The sequence below is a fragment of the Ischnura elegans genome, chromosome 4 (genome assembly GCF_921293095.1).
Source record: "Ischnura elegans chromosome 4, ioIscEleg1.1, whole genome shotgun sequence".
Taxonomy (NCBI): Eukaryota; Metazoa; Arthropoda; class Insecta; order Odonata; family Coenagrionidae; genus Ischnura; species Ischnura elegans.
In genome coordinates, this window is record NC_060249.1 from 5,575,618 (window position 1) to 5,591,372 (window position 15,755).

A 15,755-nucleotide genomic window follows, 5' to 3' on the forward strand; every position below is an offset into this window, starting at 1 on the left:
CTTTTGCTTCGTATGTCAGTGTTAAAGCCAGTTGTCTGATTTATATTCCGTGCTCACGCGCCTGTTAATGCATTGCATTCACAACTGTCCTCTGCTGATTGTGTTGAAGTGCCTCCGACCGTTGGTTTAATTGTCTTGCTTGCTTCTCCCTTGGCCTCCTTTTAACATGGAAGTTCACAAAGCCTGGTATATTAGATCTCAGCACTGGGTTAGGGTTAGGGTTCTGCAAATGTGTGAAGTGTTTGTTCAGTGCGGCCACCCCTCCTCCTTGCTGCCACATTCCCGGCGTATAAGACGACCCCGACTTTTTAAAAAAGATTTCAGGTGCTAGAAAGTCGTCTTATACGCCGGAAAATACGGTATTAATTGTTCAGAAGACATTATTATTAGCATTACTATCGTTGCACTCATGATACAATATTGGCCACGTAATCATTCATTATCAGAGAAACGATAGTTTAGAAATTACCAAGAAAACCTTAAAATACATATTATTTAGATGCCTCCATCTCTGCCTACTTTTACACAATATACTGCTTTGGTAATCAACAAAGATACATGACAAGAAAATAATCAACTTCTGACTTTTAGAGAAGTCCTTAATATTGTCACAGACTTCAATAATCATGACAGATCAAACAAATCTAACAATAACATTAGTGATAAATCATTACATAATAAATAGAAAATAGGATAGACGAGTGTGGACCGTGTTATATTTTTTTTTGTTATATTTTTTTTTCATTAATTGTTATAATATTTTTTCTTTTCTTTTGTTGCTCCATTAAGGAGATCTTTTCTGATCCACACGTACCGTCTTACAAACATTTTGGATAAGAATTCACAGAAAAATATTCACTGGAACAAGAGAATTCACAATTATCAACTTTTCTTCCATCTCAGTGAGACACAAACTAATTAGAATGAACAATAACCCTTTTTACTTGATTAGTCCAAAGCATGAAAAACTAAGGTTCACTATACCAGACATCAAAAAGCATAGACATCATAAAACTCCCCATGATAACATGGATGCAAGGGTGAGAATATAAAGAATTCAAAAGTAGTGATGCTCTATAAATAAATCACTGAAAAATTACACAAGGTAACCATCGAGAAACTAGATGAGATGGTACCAATCCGTCGTGAACCAAGTAGGAGGCAGAGAGAGATGAAGAGTGCATCTTACCATTTACAAATGACATTAACTATTTTGTCCACTGCTTAACCACATGTGGATCAGAGAAAACACAACTGCCCACTATATGTCGTAGACACCAGATAAATAATTGCATTACAAGCAAAAATAAACAATTTGAATAAAATCATCCAGCAAAATGCTCTAAATATTACTTAGCCAGTGCCATACTGGGTTTGAAAGACATGGAAGAAGTAAAATTTTGCATGTTAAAGAATCGAAAGACAGAGAGCATTCAGCTAAATGTGGGACAAGAATTAAATGAGCTTTACTGAGAAGCTCGCAAACAGGGGAATAAAAACAAGTCAATGGCTGAGGTTAAATGGTCAATTATTCAAACAGCCTTATTCAACATTCAAGTATTCAGTATTTCAATAATTCATATTTAGAATTCATCTGTCGACAGACAGGATAACCCCATAAATCCCCCCAAAATACCAGCCAGAATACTGCTGGGTGCTGACTGCGGAAGGCAAGCCAACCGGACGATGGGAACGCAACCCCCCTACGCCAATATTGTGGCTTGACATAAGCCATCTGTGCCAGGAATCTCAATTCCATCAGTGGCAACAGGTCCCATTCTGGGCATTGCAGGTGTTCAGGCCATCAGCCATGAACAAAATATCTTCCCGAGCAAACAGCTGACTCGGGTTAGTAACCAACTTGGGTTAACACCATCCCTGGGTTGCTCCCATCACTTCAAAATCAGGCCCCCAATAACTTGGGTTGGCGAGTTGGCTGCAGTATTGACCATGAATAAACTTGGGTTAATGGCATGACCCATTAATAGCAAATAATCAATTCACCATTTGGCAAACAGTGAATTTTCCCACTCACAGAATGAATGCTCTCATAAATTTGTGAAAACAAATGGAATCAGTCAAGAGTGACTGGCAAGTGACATCTGGTGTATGTGACGACATATAGATGGGTAACACAATACCAATTGCACACCACTTCGGTGTAGAGAATACTAAATTCATTGTATTATTCACTTATTTTCATAAATTATTTGAGATATTATTCCTATTTTCAGTAAATTATTAATAGACCACTCAAATGTGTGTTTTTTTTTTTAATAATACAAGTTGCCAGTAACACAAATTGAAATCAGTAGAAATAACATCAGATAGTTTTAGCCAAGTAGACTGGATTAATTACAGTAGGCCTTCAAATGAGAAACATGTGCAATTTTCTCCTTTTTTGGTGACACCTTCAAAGCTACTGTGACAGGAGTAAGCATTTTAACAATTGTGAATGGGCCTTCCCATTTTGGATATAGCTTGGCAGTTTTACCTTTTAATTTGGAACTCAAGTGGTGAGTTTTGAGAAGTACCTGGTCTCCCACCTTGAATTGAACATCACTGTGCATCTTATTGAACCTTACTGATTGTCTCTGGTGTGCATTTTTCAAATTACTTAGTACCTCAGACCAAAAGGAAGACATATTGTTTGTATCAATACCATCATTAAACATTTCAGGGGGAATTTCCCAGACATTATTCAATGGGTGTGGCAACTCACGACCCAAGAACACCTTAGCCGGAGAGTGGCCAATACTAGAATGACGAGCTGAGTTAAATGAGAAAGACAGATCAGGAAGAAATTCCTCCCATTTATTGTGAGAATTATGACAGGGACGAGAGGGCACATTTCAAATTTCTGTGAACCCTCTCCGCTTGGTTTGCCTTAGGATAATATGGTGATGTGCAAACATGAGAAACACCAAGCTTAAACATTGTATCATGAAATAACCTTCATTTAAAAGCAGAACCATTGTCTGACACAAGAAATTTTGGATATCCAAATTTGGGAAATATTTTCCTTGACAACAGGTTAACAACCAAGGAGGCACTTGCACTCCTAATGGGTTCAATGAAAGTGAATTTTGAGAAACCATCAATTATTGTGAATGCGTACTCATTACCATTCTTGCTACGGGGCAAAGGACCCACAAAATCTACATAAATTCTCTTCCAAGGGTAAGTTGAAAGAACAGAAGACATTTGCCCCTGTGGGAGACGATTTAAAGGCTTAGATAATTGACAAGAGTGACATCTTTTGACCATATCAGTGACTTCCTTCCTCCAATTTTGCCACCAAAACTGACGTCCAATTTTCTCACAAGTTTTGGAAATACCCATGTGGCCACTGGTAGGAAGGTCATGAAAATATTTAAATAACATAGGCCTTATAGCAGGCGGTACAACAATTTTGGGCTTTTCAGCTCTGTTTGTGACATGGCATAGGTGGTTTTTTAACTTCCAGCCCGGGTGTGACTCTGGGTCTCTAGATAAATCCTCAATAATGGTCTTTAGACCAGCATCAGAAATTTGGTGCTCACGAATATTAACAAAAGAGAGAGGGACATGATGCAGAAAGAGAGAGCTCTGGCAAGCGGTATCAGACTCATTGGGGCGAGATAAGCAATCAGCAACACTATTTTGCTTGCCTTTTACATGGTGAATGACAAAACGAAAAGCAGATAACTTTAAGACCATACGCCCCACTTTTCCTAACTGCTTAGGATGTTTGAATAGCCAAGTCAAGGCATTATTATCAGTATACAAGTGAAAAGGTTTAAATTGGACGTATGACCGGAATTTTTCAACAGCCCAACAACAACTCATAGATTCTAGTTCATAAGAGGGCAGACGTTTTTCATGATCATTGAGCATCCTACTAGCATAAGCAACTGGCTTTAAATGACCATCATAATATTGATTTAACACAGCCCCTAGGGCAACTTGGCTGGCATCAGCATACAAGTGAAATTCTTTGTCAAAGTCAGGGAGAGATAGTACTGGTGGATTAGTTAAACACTCTTTTAACTTTTGGAATGCTTCCTGCAGCTCACCGTCCCAACGAAAAACAGCACCCTTCCGTTTCAAGCGAGTCAACGGTGATGACAATTCTGCGAAGTTAGCGATGAATTTAGAATAGAAAGAAGACATACCAAGAAAACGTGACACCTCCTTCACCGATCTCGGAGTGCGGAACTCTCTGATTGCTGCAGTGCGATCTGGGTCCACCATAAGTGCCCCTTCAGAAATTCTGTGGCCAAGGAATGCAATGGATGTTTGGGCCATTTTTAACTTGTCAGGATGTACCGTGAGTCCTGCCACCCTCAGTTTGGATAGCACTGCTTCCACGTCCAACAGATGTTGCTCAAAGTCCCTCGAGTAGATACACAGATCATCAATATAAGGAAAAACACAAGCATATTTAAGGTCACCCAATACCAAATCCATCAACCTACAAAAAATTTGGGGTGAAGTCGTTAGACCGAATGGCAGCCTAGTATATTGATACAGACCGAGTGGTGTAATAAAAGCTGTGTACTGCTTCGCCGTTGACGAGAGAGGAATTTGATGAAATGCAGAATTTAAATCGATAATAGAAAAGAATTTAGCCTTACCCAAATACTGGAAGGCATTTTCGACATTGGGCGTGGGGGAAACAATCCGCCTTTACCTTCTTGTTTAACTTACGATAATCGACCACCAACCGATCAGATCCGTCCTTTTTGGGAATTAGAAACGCAGGGCTTGCCCATTGAGAATTAGACGGTTCGATAATTTTATCGTCCAAAAGTCTCTTCAAGTGACTTTTCAATGCTTGTAACTTCGGCGGCGATAAAGAATACGGGGACGAACGAATTGGCTGATTGTCAGTCACCTCCAATTCATATTGTAACAGGTGTGTCGCGCCATGAGAATGACGGACTACATCGGAGAAACGAGATAATACGCTGCTCATTTGTTTTTCAAGTTCAAACGGCGAAGCGGGAGCGTCACGAGCGAGCAAGTGCGAATTAGTTTGGCGTAAATTACTATTTTCGCCATCGGTCATGGATTTTGCCACACAAGTCGAATTGAAATCATGCTCACTACCGTCGTTTTCAGAAATAGTGGAATCCAAATCGTCTTCTATCAGTTTTTCACGAAATGGAAATACGCGATCCGGAGACGACGCAAAAGAAAAGCCATTCGGGTGAATAGAAATAGACGCCTTCTTAATGAAATCCTGTCCTAAAAGACACGGAACCGGGAGAGAACACACATAGAACTGATGTTGCCATGACAACGATTTAATTTTCACACGTAAAGTCACTCGAGTGCGAAGTATAATTTTATCACCGGCGATAGAATGTAATGGAATTGAACAGCCTTGTCTACGACTTCGTCTGCATTTATTAATATTGTTCCAAAATCGTTCATCAAGCAAAGACAGAGTAGACCCTGTGTCAAGCAATGCGTCTCCAGGCACGCCCTGAATTTGAACTGGGATATGAGCAAGGCCGAGGAATGCGTCACCGCAAGCAAAAGTCAGCTGTGGCCGAGACGGCCTGTCTCGAGCGTTCAAATCACGTATTTTCTTTCGACATTCTCGCTCAACGTGACCACGTTTTCGGCAGTAATGGCATGTAAGAGTAGAGGATTGAGGAGAACGAGGAAATTGAACAGTGGGGCGCGATTCGGAAACAGAATTTGAGTACTCAGCTGGTGTCATAAGAGCTTTAGCAGCATGAATCAACATTTTTTCCAAGTCGACCAAATTCGTGGGCTTTTGACAAAAGAGCAAAACAGACTGCGTTAGAGGATTGAGACCATCAAGAATGACTTCCACGAGTTCGAGATCGGTAAACTTTTTTCCTAGTGCCTTATTTGCAGACACGATAGAATAATAGAAATCACGAGGGTTTTCGTTAGGAAATTGAAATCTTTTGAGCTTCTGAGAGACCAAACGGTCAAGCTCGCGATTGGAGACGAAAGTGTCCCAAATTTCGGAGATAGTTTGCTCCCAGGAAGCATTCCTACGAATAACACCCAGCCAGAAGGGTCGACAATTTGGTGGCAGCTTACATAGTAAAAGTGTAAATAAGTGAGTTTGAGAGGTCAGGGCCAAATCTAACAACTCTGAGGTTTTACAAATAAAACTAAACCATACACTAGAAGACGAACTTGACGAAGTAGGAATTTCGTCAATCAATTGACGTACCACACGCAGACCGTCCGCGTTATCCATGTTGACTATGGATTCGTGTTGCTCGAGAGAGTTAGCTGAGCCTACGTTTGACTCTACAGCATTCAAGGAAGTGTTGCGAGCATTAAGACGATCACGCCGGTCTGACGACGTGGTGAGATACTCTACCGCGTAGGGGTTTTCTGGATTTTGAGACATAAACGCAGTAATCTACGGAGCGCACAAACACTGATGCGAGGAAATAATTATCAGAGCAAGAGACCCTAAATAAGTCACACCACAAGGCCTGAGTCGATGTCACGACACTCTTAGAAAACACAGTAAATACGAAAACAAGTGACTTAAGAATAAGCACACCAGAGAACACAGTGAATAAACTAATCAAATCAGTAATACATACGATAGCAATAGCAGAAAATACCTCGATCAAGGTGCAGTGAAATACAAGTAAACCATTTAAGAGAATATTGTGGAAATCAGTGCCCAGACAACTTAAAGAATTCAATAAATGACACTCCATTAGTTAAACCACCTGTCAATTCGACCAAAATCCTGGTCACGGCACCATTTTTGCAATGCACACACGTCGCGAGAATGAATTGACGAGAAATAGGTGGTTAGGAGTAAAAAATTAACAAACAATATGGTTGATTTCCAACAGTAATAATACATTTAATAACCAAAGTAAGCTTTAGGAGCACAATACATAAAATACTAAATTGCCTGAGGATAATGTACTCTTGCCGTTGGGAAGAAGCCGGGCACGAGAGAGAGTTCCTTCCTTGTCTGAGGTCGGTAGCAGAGAGAGCGAGCCAGGCGGCTTACAGGATCGCGGCCGTGCTCGAAGCAGGCGTGAGAGGGGAGGTGTAGGCAGAGGAGGGGAAACAGGTTTCACGCTGACGATTCACCTTACAATTGGGTAAACGGTGGCGGAAAGTAACGATAGTTTACACATGGCATAAAGAGGCGGACACCGTTGGTGAATTCACTATAAATTGTGAGCAGTTCACAGGACGCGAGGATCAGCGGCACGCGTGGATTAGGCAGGCACGACGTACTCCGGAGCTTCGCGAGATTGGTACTCAGGAGCTCGCGAATCGTCTCCTCGTGGTGAAGTCTCAGAGGGGTTAAGTCTCAGAGGGGTTGAGTCTCAGAGGGGTTGAGTCTCAGAGGGGTTGAGTCTCAGAGGGATTGAGATCTCGGAGGGATTGAGAAAGTGCCCATTATGGCACAACTGTTAGGAACAAAATGGCAATAACTGACAGTTAAATTGAAAATTACAGCATATTAAAGGTGTATAAGAAAATAAATAAGCGTGAAACAATTATTGCTGAGAATGTCATACCATGTACGTTATTGTGGCTGCATTAATGGTCTCTAGTTGTCTCGGTTCGATTTGCAGGGGTAGTTTGGCCGTCTCGGGGTTGTCTCCTTGGTGTGATAAGTGGAGGTTGTATGATGTAAAGAGGTTCACTATAAAGAGGTTTGCCAATAAATTTACATGTAAATCTGATGGGACCGTAGGGGTGGTATGATGTATGGAGGTTTATGATGTAAAGAGGTTCACTACGTAGAGGTTTTGCTGTACCTTTTTTGAATTGATAGCAGAACATTTACTCTACCCGCTGAGAAATTTTAAAGAAAATAATAGGTGGCCCTGAAAGGCTGATCCCTTAATGAGGTCAGCAGAAGCTTTTTATGAGCGGAGAGTGAAGCTGTGGCAGATGGATGATCACAATTTCCACCCTGCTTCCCTATATCTCCAAAAAGTTCTCGAGTGGGTCTCAATTGAGTCTGACCTTGGGACCCTGAAGAAAGCAATAGGAAATCAATGCAGGAAATACCCAAAGCAAAAGATACCGACCGAGGGGCTGACCACTCAACGTAACTCATTTTTGTAACACAAAAAACTCGAGGCCTGCCAAGGCCATTCGAGACCCCGACCGCCATCGGACCGAAATCTGACACCCCTGAGGGAGGAGCTCACAGTGAATGCCAGTCCTCCTCCCCTACCATACGTTTCTTCCCCCTCGATGCTCCCCTTCCACTTAAACAACTTCCCCTCGAATTCAAACTGCAGCGTTCTCTTTCGGAACTAAATGCCAGCGACCCTTATCACGGAGTTCTCCCGAAGTAACCTTTCCCCTGAAGCCCAATCTCTGTAGCTCTTTGTGGTTTACACAATGAAAGACATGAGATATGCCAAAAAGTAAACTTCAGAAGGTTTCACATCATGCTAATGAAAAAGAGATGGTACTTTTTCCAAAATATTTTTCGATGACTGTAAGTGATGCAATGGTGAAAACGCATTTTACTCAATAAATTTTGTGAAACCAGTGCTATGCATTTCTTTTTCATTAACTCAAGATGTCATTCCATTACATGTATTACCTTCTAAGTAAAAATTTTTCTGATCGAGGAACTCAAAAGCTGTCTTGACTGCTTCATGGTTGGTGGTCAAGGTAGACCTTGCGGCAAATTTTGAATTGGTGAGAGGATTTTTTTTCTCAAGGAAGGAGTTTATTATTGTGAAGAACTTTTTTAAGAATTGTAGAAAATGTGTTTTGAATATCATCTTGCATATACAGACTGTCCCAAGGGTCGTGTGTCATTTTTGACCTGTAATTTTAGTAACTTTACATCGAGCAACACTCATGAAAATTGGCACACTTATGGGGAAAGGTCCTAAGTTTTGTTGAGTGTAAGCATAATTTTACGATTTTGACCTTTTGACCTCACAATGTGGGTCCAAACCAAAAATTTGAATTTGCCTTATGGGGTTTCCATGTTAAAAAAATCGAGATAGAAAAAAGTCTGAATTTCATTGACCAATATGTCAATTCTTAGGTTTTCGGACACGAGAAACCCGAAAATAACACTTTTATTTACGAAAATTCAATCGTTGACCCAGTAAGGTCACCATCAAGGTCATAAGGGTGGCAAAAGGAATAGCATACCAACAAAAGTGTTGATCCATGGGTTTTATGGGGTGCCCAAGTCATTGATAATATCCAAATACCCGCATTATTCACAAATTGACCTCCGAGGGTCACCATGGGGGTCAAAGGTCATACAGTTAAACGTCGAGCCATCATGACAACCAAGGTGTCAAACCATAGGTTTTTAAGGGTGCCAAAGTCGGTTAGGCAGTTCATAGATCCTTATTGTTGATTTTTTGACCTCCGAGGGTCACAATGGGGGTGTAAGGTCATAGAGTGAAATCGGGCCACCATGACAGCCAAAGTGTGGTACCATTGATTTTTAAGGGTGCCCAAGTCAGTTCTGCAGTTTGTAAATCAATATTGTCAATTTTTATTTACCAGCGAGGGACATAATGGGGGTCAAAGGTCATAGAGGTATGTTTTGAAATAATAGGAAAACTAATGACCCCAACCAAAGGTTTTGAAGAGTGACGAAGTGAGTGGCGTAGTACACATATCCACTGTTTTTTCGACAAGCCTCTCTTGCCCTCTTAGTTTCACGTCGTTGTTGATTATTTATTTTCCTAGACATCCTTTTGCCCGACTCTGTGTCCACATTCTTCCACTATACCTCTCTTTAAAGAAGGTCCTAAGTAGGTCAAATGCCACAAAGGACTTTCTCGATAACTACGCTGAAATCCCATTGGTTTTAAAGATTACCAAGCAAATAGCAATACCCATTTATGCCGCTTTTCATTTAATAGACCTCCATAGGTAACGCTCAAGTTAATGGTTGTTAATTTTTCCCACGAAAGTCCTAAAGATATGTTAAATATGTAGTTTAGAAAAATTCCCAGTTTGACTGTAACGACGACAGTTCCCCTGTCCCTCGTCCTGCAAACATTAACGGCAGCAAATTTATCAGGACCTCACTTCACACTCATAGTCGCAAATTGTTTTGGTATATCTCTGCTTTGATGAGATTGTTGAACACCCAACAATCTCATCAAAGCAGAGACATGCAGTTGTGGCTTCGTCTTGGCATCTCCATTAAGATGCATTTGCAGCTGCACATTATTGTCCGCGCAGCGTGTACTGGACAATTCCAGGTGTGCGTTATAATGAAATTTAAATGCCCTAAACTTGAAGCCCTAGGAAGTGTAATGGTGCAGGAGATTCGAGAAGAAGAGCATGGCAATCGAAACCATTTCTGCAATTGGATGGTTGACTAGCACATTGAAAACTCCATGTTCACATTTGAGTTTATTATCCTATTAATTTTGTCGTTTCATGATATTTCTCTTTAATCGTAAAATTTTTATCACATTGCATGATACAATCAAAATGAAAGCTGGATTTATAGATTTTTCTTTAATGTTTTACCTTATGATTTCGGACGTAGCCAATATATTTTTAAATAAAGTTTTGTCTTTCACTTTGGGATGCAATTCAAAAGAATGTTTAGAGAAATAAATAATCAACTTCGGAGTGAAAATAAGAGGGCATGGGAGGCCTGTCAGAAAAGAACGTGAGGAAATGGAAAAATTTCGGAAGGTAGGAGGGGCAGGTGTGTTTCACATTTTCTCAATGACCTTTCACCCCATTATGACTTTCGAGGGTCAAAAAAATCTGTTATACGGATCTATGAACTGAAAAACCGACTTTGGTACCCTTCAAAACCTATGGTTTGACACCTTGGTTGTCATGATGGCTCGATGTTTAACTCTATGACCTTTGACCCCCATTGTGACCCTCAGAGTACAGTTGAGGACCTCAAATCCAGAAAGCTTGGGACCGAAGGGCTTCTGGATTTCTGGTCTTCATAGTATATTTAGTAAATTAATTAATTTATACATGTGCTCAGGCTCTTGTACTTGATATTTGATATCCTTGTGTGTCCTTGACAAGGTTCTTAGCATATGTCCATAGTATGAGCTAATTTCCTACTCGTCCCAGAACAAGGCTTGGAGAGTGGTGCCACGAGGTGGCAAGTCAAAACGCTATGCAGAGGAATTTTCAAATGTTCTGGATTTCAGGTTTTCCGGGTTTCGGGATTCCGGATTTGAGGTCCTCAACTGTAGTTTGTATCTTCAGTTGAGCCTTTGTTTTTATAAATTGGCACAATGGATGCCTTATCATTCTTTTGATTTGATGAGAATACTTCATCAAAGTACATAATTGAGAAACCTAAGGTGTATATAGCAAAAGCCCGACAGATTGTTGATGGAGCAATGGAAAATATTCTAGGTTCCACTGTTGCAACAATAAATTCAAATCATCGGGGTTACAAACCCGCCTCTAATATCGTACTTTTCTTGTGAGAAATACTTTTATTTTATTTTAATTGGACATATGTATATCTTATTTGGAGATGAAATTTTAGGACCCACCAGATGGATGTCAAAAAAACATTTGGTGTGCAATGAGGAAGATCTTTCCTGGCTCTTTTGTTGATCTTTGTGGGCTCAGTCACCAATGTTTTTATAAGCAGATCGATAGGAATAAATAGACTTGTATTTTTTTTTTCTTTTTTTAATCTTTCATGTGCATACTTGTAGAGGTAATTCCCATGAAAAGTCGCGAGTCTCAATCCATTTGAGGATGGTGGGATGATGTTGTCTCTCTACTTTGCCTCAGCCTTGTGCATGTGGTGTGGTGGTGTGGACTTGTCTTGTGAGCGATACTTCCCATCAAAGAAACATTCTCCTCTTTTTTGTTGAAGTGATGTTGAAGTGTGTGATGTTTGCAGGTGGTTGCCGTGTGCCAGGAGGCCGGCCTCGGTGCACTCGAAGAGGACATAAATTCGCAGTGGATTGAGGAACGCCACGTTGAGCGCGCCCTCACTAATGTCAAGCCGAGGACGCCTCAGCACTTGCTGGACTTGTATGAAACTTATGCTATTAAATCATTTTGATTGCATAGTAGCCATTTATTGTTATCAATGGAGTCTTTTGAAAGGTGTTACACTTGGAGTGGAAAGTGGTTTAATGTCTCCATTTATTTGTAGTGTGTGAGTGTGGTTCTGCTTCAAATATAATATTATAAATTACAGGAAAAACTTTCCCCTATCTTACCATGTCTGTGGAAATTTCACTAACCACTGGGGAAATTTTTAAATAATTTTAAACTATAAATTCATGTGGAGAACCTGTATTTAAAGAGTTTTACTTTTAGAGGAAAACTGCAATTCTTTTGCCAGAATATTATAGAATTGCCAGAAGGTATATGGGGTTGTGGGTGTCATTGCTACAGAATGAGCATAGAATTTGTGTAGATTGAAGGAGACCATTCACACTTAAAGCAGCCACTGTGGTCTAAGGTGGGGATGATTTTAGAAACAAGAAATCCTGGCCTTGATGTTGAATGAAGCATTTCCATAAGATGTATAGCTCCTTGAATGATTCACTGACTAATAGATACAAATTCTTGACATTTTCCTGAAAATCTGTGCTGCTGAAATTGTACACGGAGGTAAGGGATTAATAATGATCTGAAGGAGAATTCAATAAGTACTGAGTTTACAAACACTTCCCCCGGGGAAAAAATTAAAAATGATGCATGCCCCTGGTCTACGTTCTCTGATGCCTATAGTACAGTTGTAGTGTTTCTTAACCCTTGCTAATTATTTGGATAGGGGGCAATCAGTGATAACTCAAAGGTGGCTCTAATAATAGATTGGTAACTCTCTGGCTTCAGTTAATCGAATTTTGCTTGCCTCACAACGCTCTCTTTCTATCCAATGTCAAAGGTCTCTTTTTTCGCTTATCCTATCCTTCTTCCGCCTAGGCATCTCTTTACCCGTACATCTGGTGAACCCTCCTCCTCCTCCCCTTCACAGCTTCAAACCTGACCTATCAGTGATTTACAACCTTCCTCCCCCACCTCCACCCCACACCAAGGTCCAAAAGCGAGTCCATATGTACGATTCACGCCCAGAGCCTACTGTTGAGCCAGCCTCTGCAGCCACGGAGGAACCCCAGGAAGAGAGTGTAGTCAACGTAGTAGTTTCTTCCGTCCCCCTTTCTCCTGACTAGGGGCCCAATCCACCTAGGCAATATCTCGAATAGTTTGTGGTTGGTTCTCGGAAAGACGTAATATCGGAATGAGCTATCCACTAAGGTCTATTCGAACTTACCGTAACGGAACCAGTCCGAGAACAGCCAATGAGAAGGAGGGTGTTGGAAAATGACTTTCCGTTTCTCTGAATTGGAGAGTAATGTGCCAGTTGATAACTTACGGAATAATTTTACAGCGAAAGTTGCTCTACAGAAACTGGTGGGAGGTTATAAGTAAATTTGCACAACTGGTACGGTATGTGCTCTAAAAGTTATGGGAAATGGATTTTTATGGACGGAGTTAAGAAGTAAATAATGTTCGTGACGAAACCAGTTGAAAAAATGTTGCGTAAAGCTAAGTGAAAAAATGTTGATCTTAATAAACGTTGTTGTTTTAGGTCGCAGATAATTACATGACTAATAATCTCAGCATTGGGTATATTGAGTCAAAGTGAATGATTTTTTTCTGTGTACTAATTTGCTCAGCAGTCAAGACCATCTTGTTTTGTATATGCCACAAATTTCCAGATAGGTAATAAATGCTATGATAGCTTAACTGGGAAAAGCAGTCGTCCAGATATCGGGGAATTCAGGATTGATTCCCGGTCAAGGCGACTGATATTTTTCTCTGTGGATTTTTTGTGCAAGGATTACTGCCTAAGTATTAGTTTTAATATTTAGATGGATTCGTCCTGGGGATCTATTCTGTAACTCGAAGTGCGGTAGCTTTCTGACGAGGAGATGCTTAATTAAGCTACTAGCTCGCACTTGTATTCTCTAACGCTGAAGCACCGGCGAAAGAGCCAGCAGAAGCTATTGGTAGCTTATTAGGCTCTAACCCGTATTCTCTATGGGCTGTGAAGCTACTTTCGTAGCTTCTAACTAGGCACCACGGTAGCTTCACAAAGCGTGCCCTCGGGACTCCGCACTTCAGCTAGCCACCATCAAAATACATAGGGAATTCCTATGAATTGCCATGGGCCAAGTGGCATATGTCACTAATATTTTGATTTAATGTAGGATAAGTAACAGAACTTGTTTATGGAGTTTTAAATTTTTATTCTAACATAAATATCAAGATAGTCTGGCATAGGGAATCAAAAACAGAGCAGGATAAGGGACATTGGTCAATTATTACGTCAATGAGGGTTTCTGAGTGGGAATTCCCTTAACTTAAGAGATATAGGTTGGATCACTATCCATAACCTTGAAATAAAAGATATTAGCTTATTGAGGACGAATGGCTTATGTGAGGAGATGCCTATCATATTGTTTGATGATTTTAATAATGATCTATTGTAATAGATGGTTAATAAAATCGTCAAATATTACACACGAAAATGGAAAAAGAAGTGCCAATTTCCTCCTTAAAAGTGAGTATCTCTTGTGACATTAATAACGCTTGTTTGTATGTAAAAGTCCATTACGAGAACTAAATACTCCAGAGCTTCAACCACAACAACTTCCAAATATGTGATTACAGTATTCCACTTGATAGCCCTGAACGAAGGGCCTCTTGAAATCTCTATTGAACTCCAAAATGTCGGATGTGGAGAAAATTACTTCATCCATTATTCACAACTGAGATATACATCAGTAATCGCTTCACAAAATTGCCTAAAACACACCCGTTTCACTCACCGCCAGGCTTACTCACTAGTAAACAAACCAGCCGATCACCTGTCTCATTTCTGAAATTGGCCACCTGGCCACCAGATGTCAGCTACTTTGATTCCCCTTGCCAATACAATATTGGAAGATTTATTTTACATGCACTCTTTTAGCATGTGTGTGATATTTCTCAACATGAAATAGTAAATTAATGATATGTGAGGTTGGATATGAACTTACATACAGAAATCACAAATGAAATTGTCATCTTCTTCTTCACAATTTGAACACGCCTTGTGAGCCCACCCTTTGCAGTTCAAACATTGTATCCAACTCACTTTATTCTTGGAACTGGAATACAACTCACTGCAAAATTTACAAGCCTCCTCGTCTCCTTCGTTACAATCATCCCTATCTTTAAGAGTATCCAACCTCTGTCAGTTCTGCCCCACTCTCCGATGACGGTTTTGCCCCTCGACACACAACATCAGAAATATGGCAATACAAGCGTATCCATAATCAACTACTCGGCTACACGGGCTTAAAACACAACTAAAAACACTAATTGGAAATAAAGGAATAAAAATTTGTAAGGTTCACTATTATATTAATATGGGGACGACCTGGGTTTCGTAACGTAGTTACAACCAGAAGATATAACTACGTTATGAAACCCTGGTCGTACCCATATTAATATGATAGTGAACCTTAAAAAGTTTTATTTCTTTATTTCCAATATGGAGAGGTTTCACAAAGTATAGCCTGAAGTCATCTGTTATGAAAACACTAAATTATCATATTAACTTGCTGTTGGTAAATCAGATTGGCATAATGGCTGCCAGATCCAAAACAAACGTAATAAAAATCCTTAAGAATACTGTCTAAAACCTGAAAAATTCACAGAAACCAGCCGCTGCGATGTCTTACGGCACTTCCGGGTAACTTGGGGCACTGTCACGCCATTAGGGAGAAGTATCAAAAGCT

General features: G+C 40.3%; 1 protein-coding gene across 1 annotated transcript in view; it reads left to right on the forward strand.

The window, feature by feature from the left end:
• LOC124157017 (ATPase family protein 2 homolog) overlaps positions 1-12,024 on the forward strand; it is a 119,528-nt gene extending 107,504 nt beyond the window's left edge. Inside the window, exon 9 of the mRNA XM_046531481.1 lies at positions 11,855-12,024. Coding sequence (XP_046387437.1) covers positions 11,855-12,019 — 165 coding nt within the window. The 3' untranslated portion in view covers positions 12,020-12,024. The remainder of the gene's footprint in view (positions 1-11,854) is intronic.
• Positions 12,025-15,755: the final 3,731 nt, after the last annotated feature.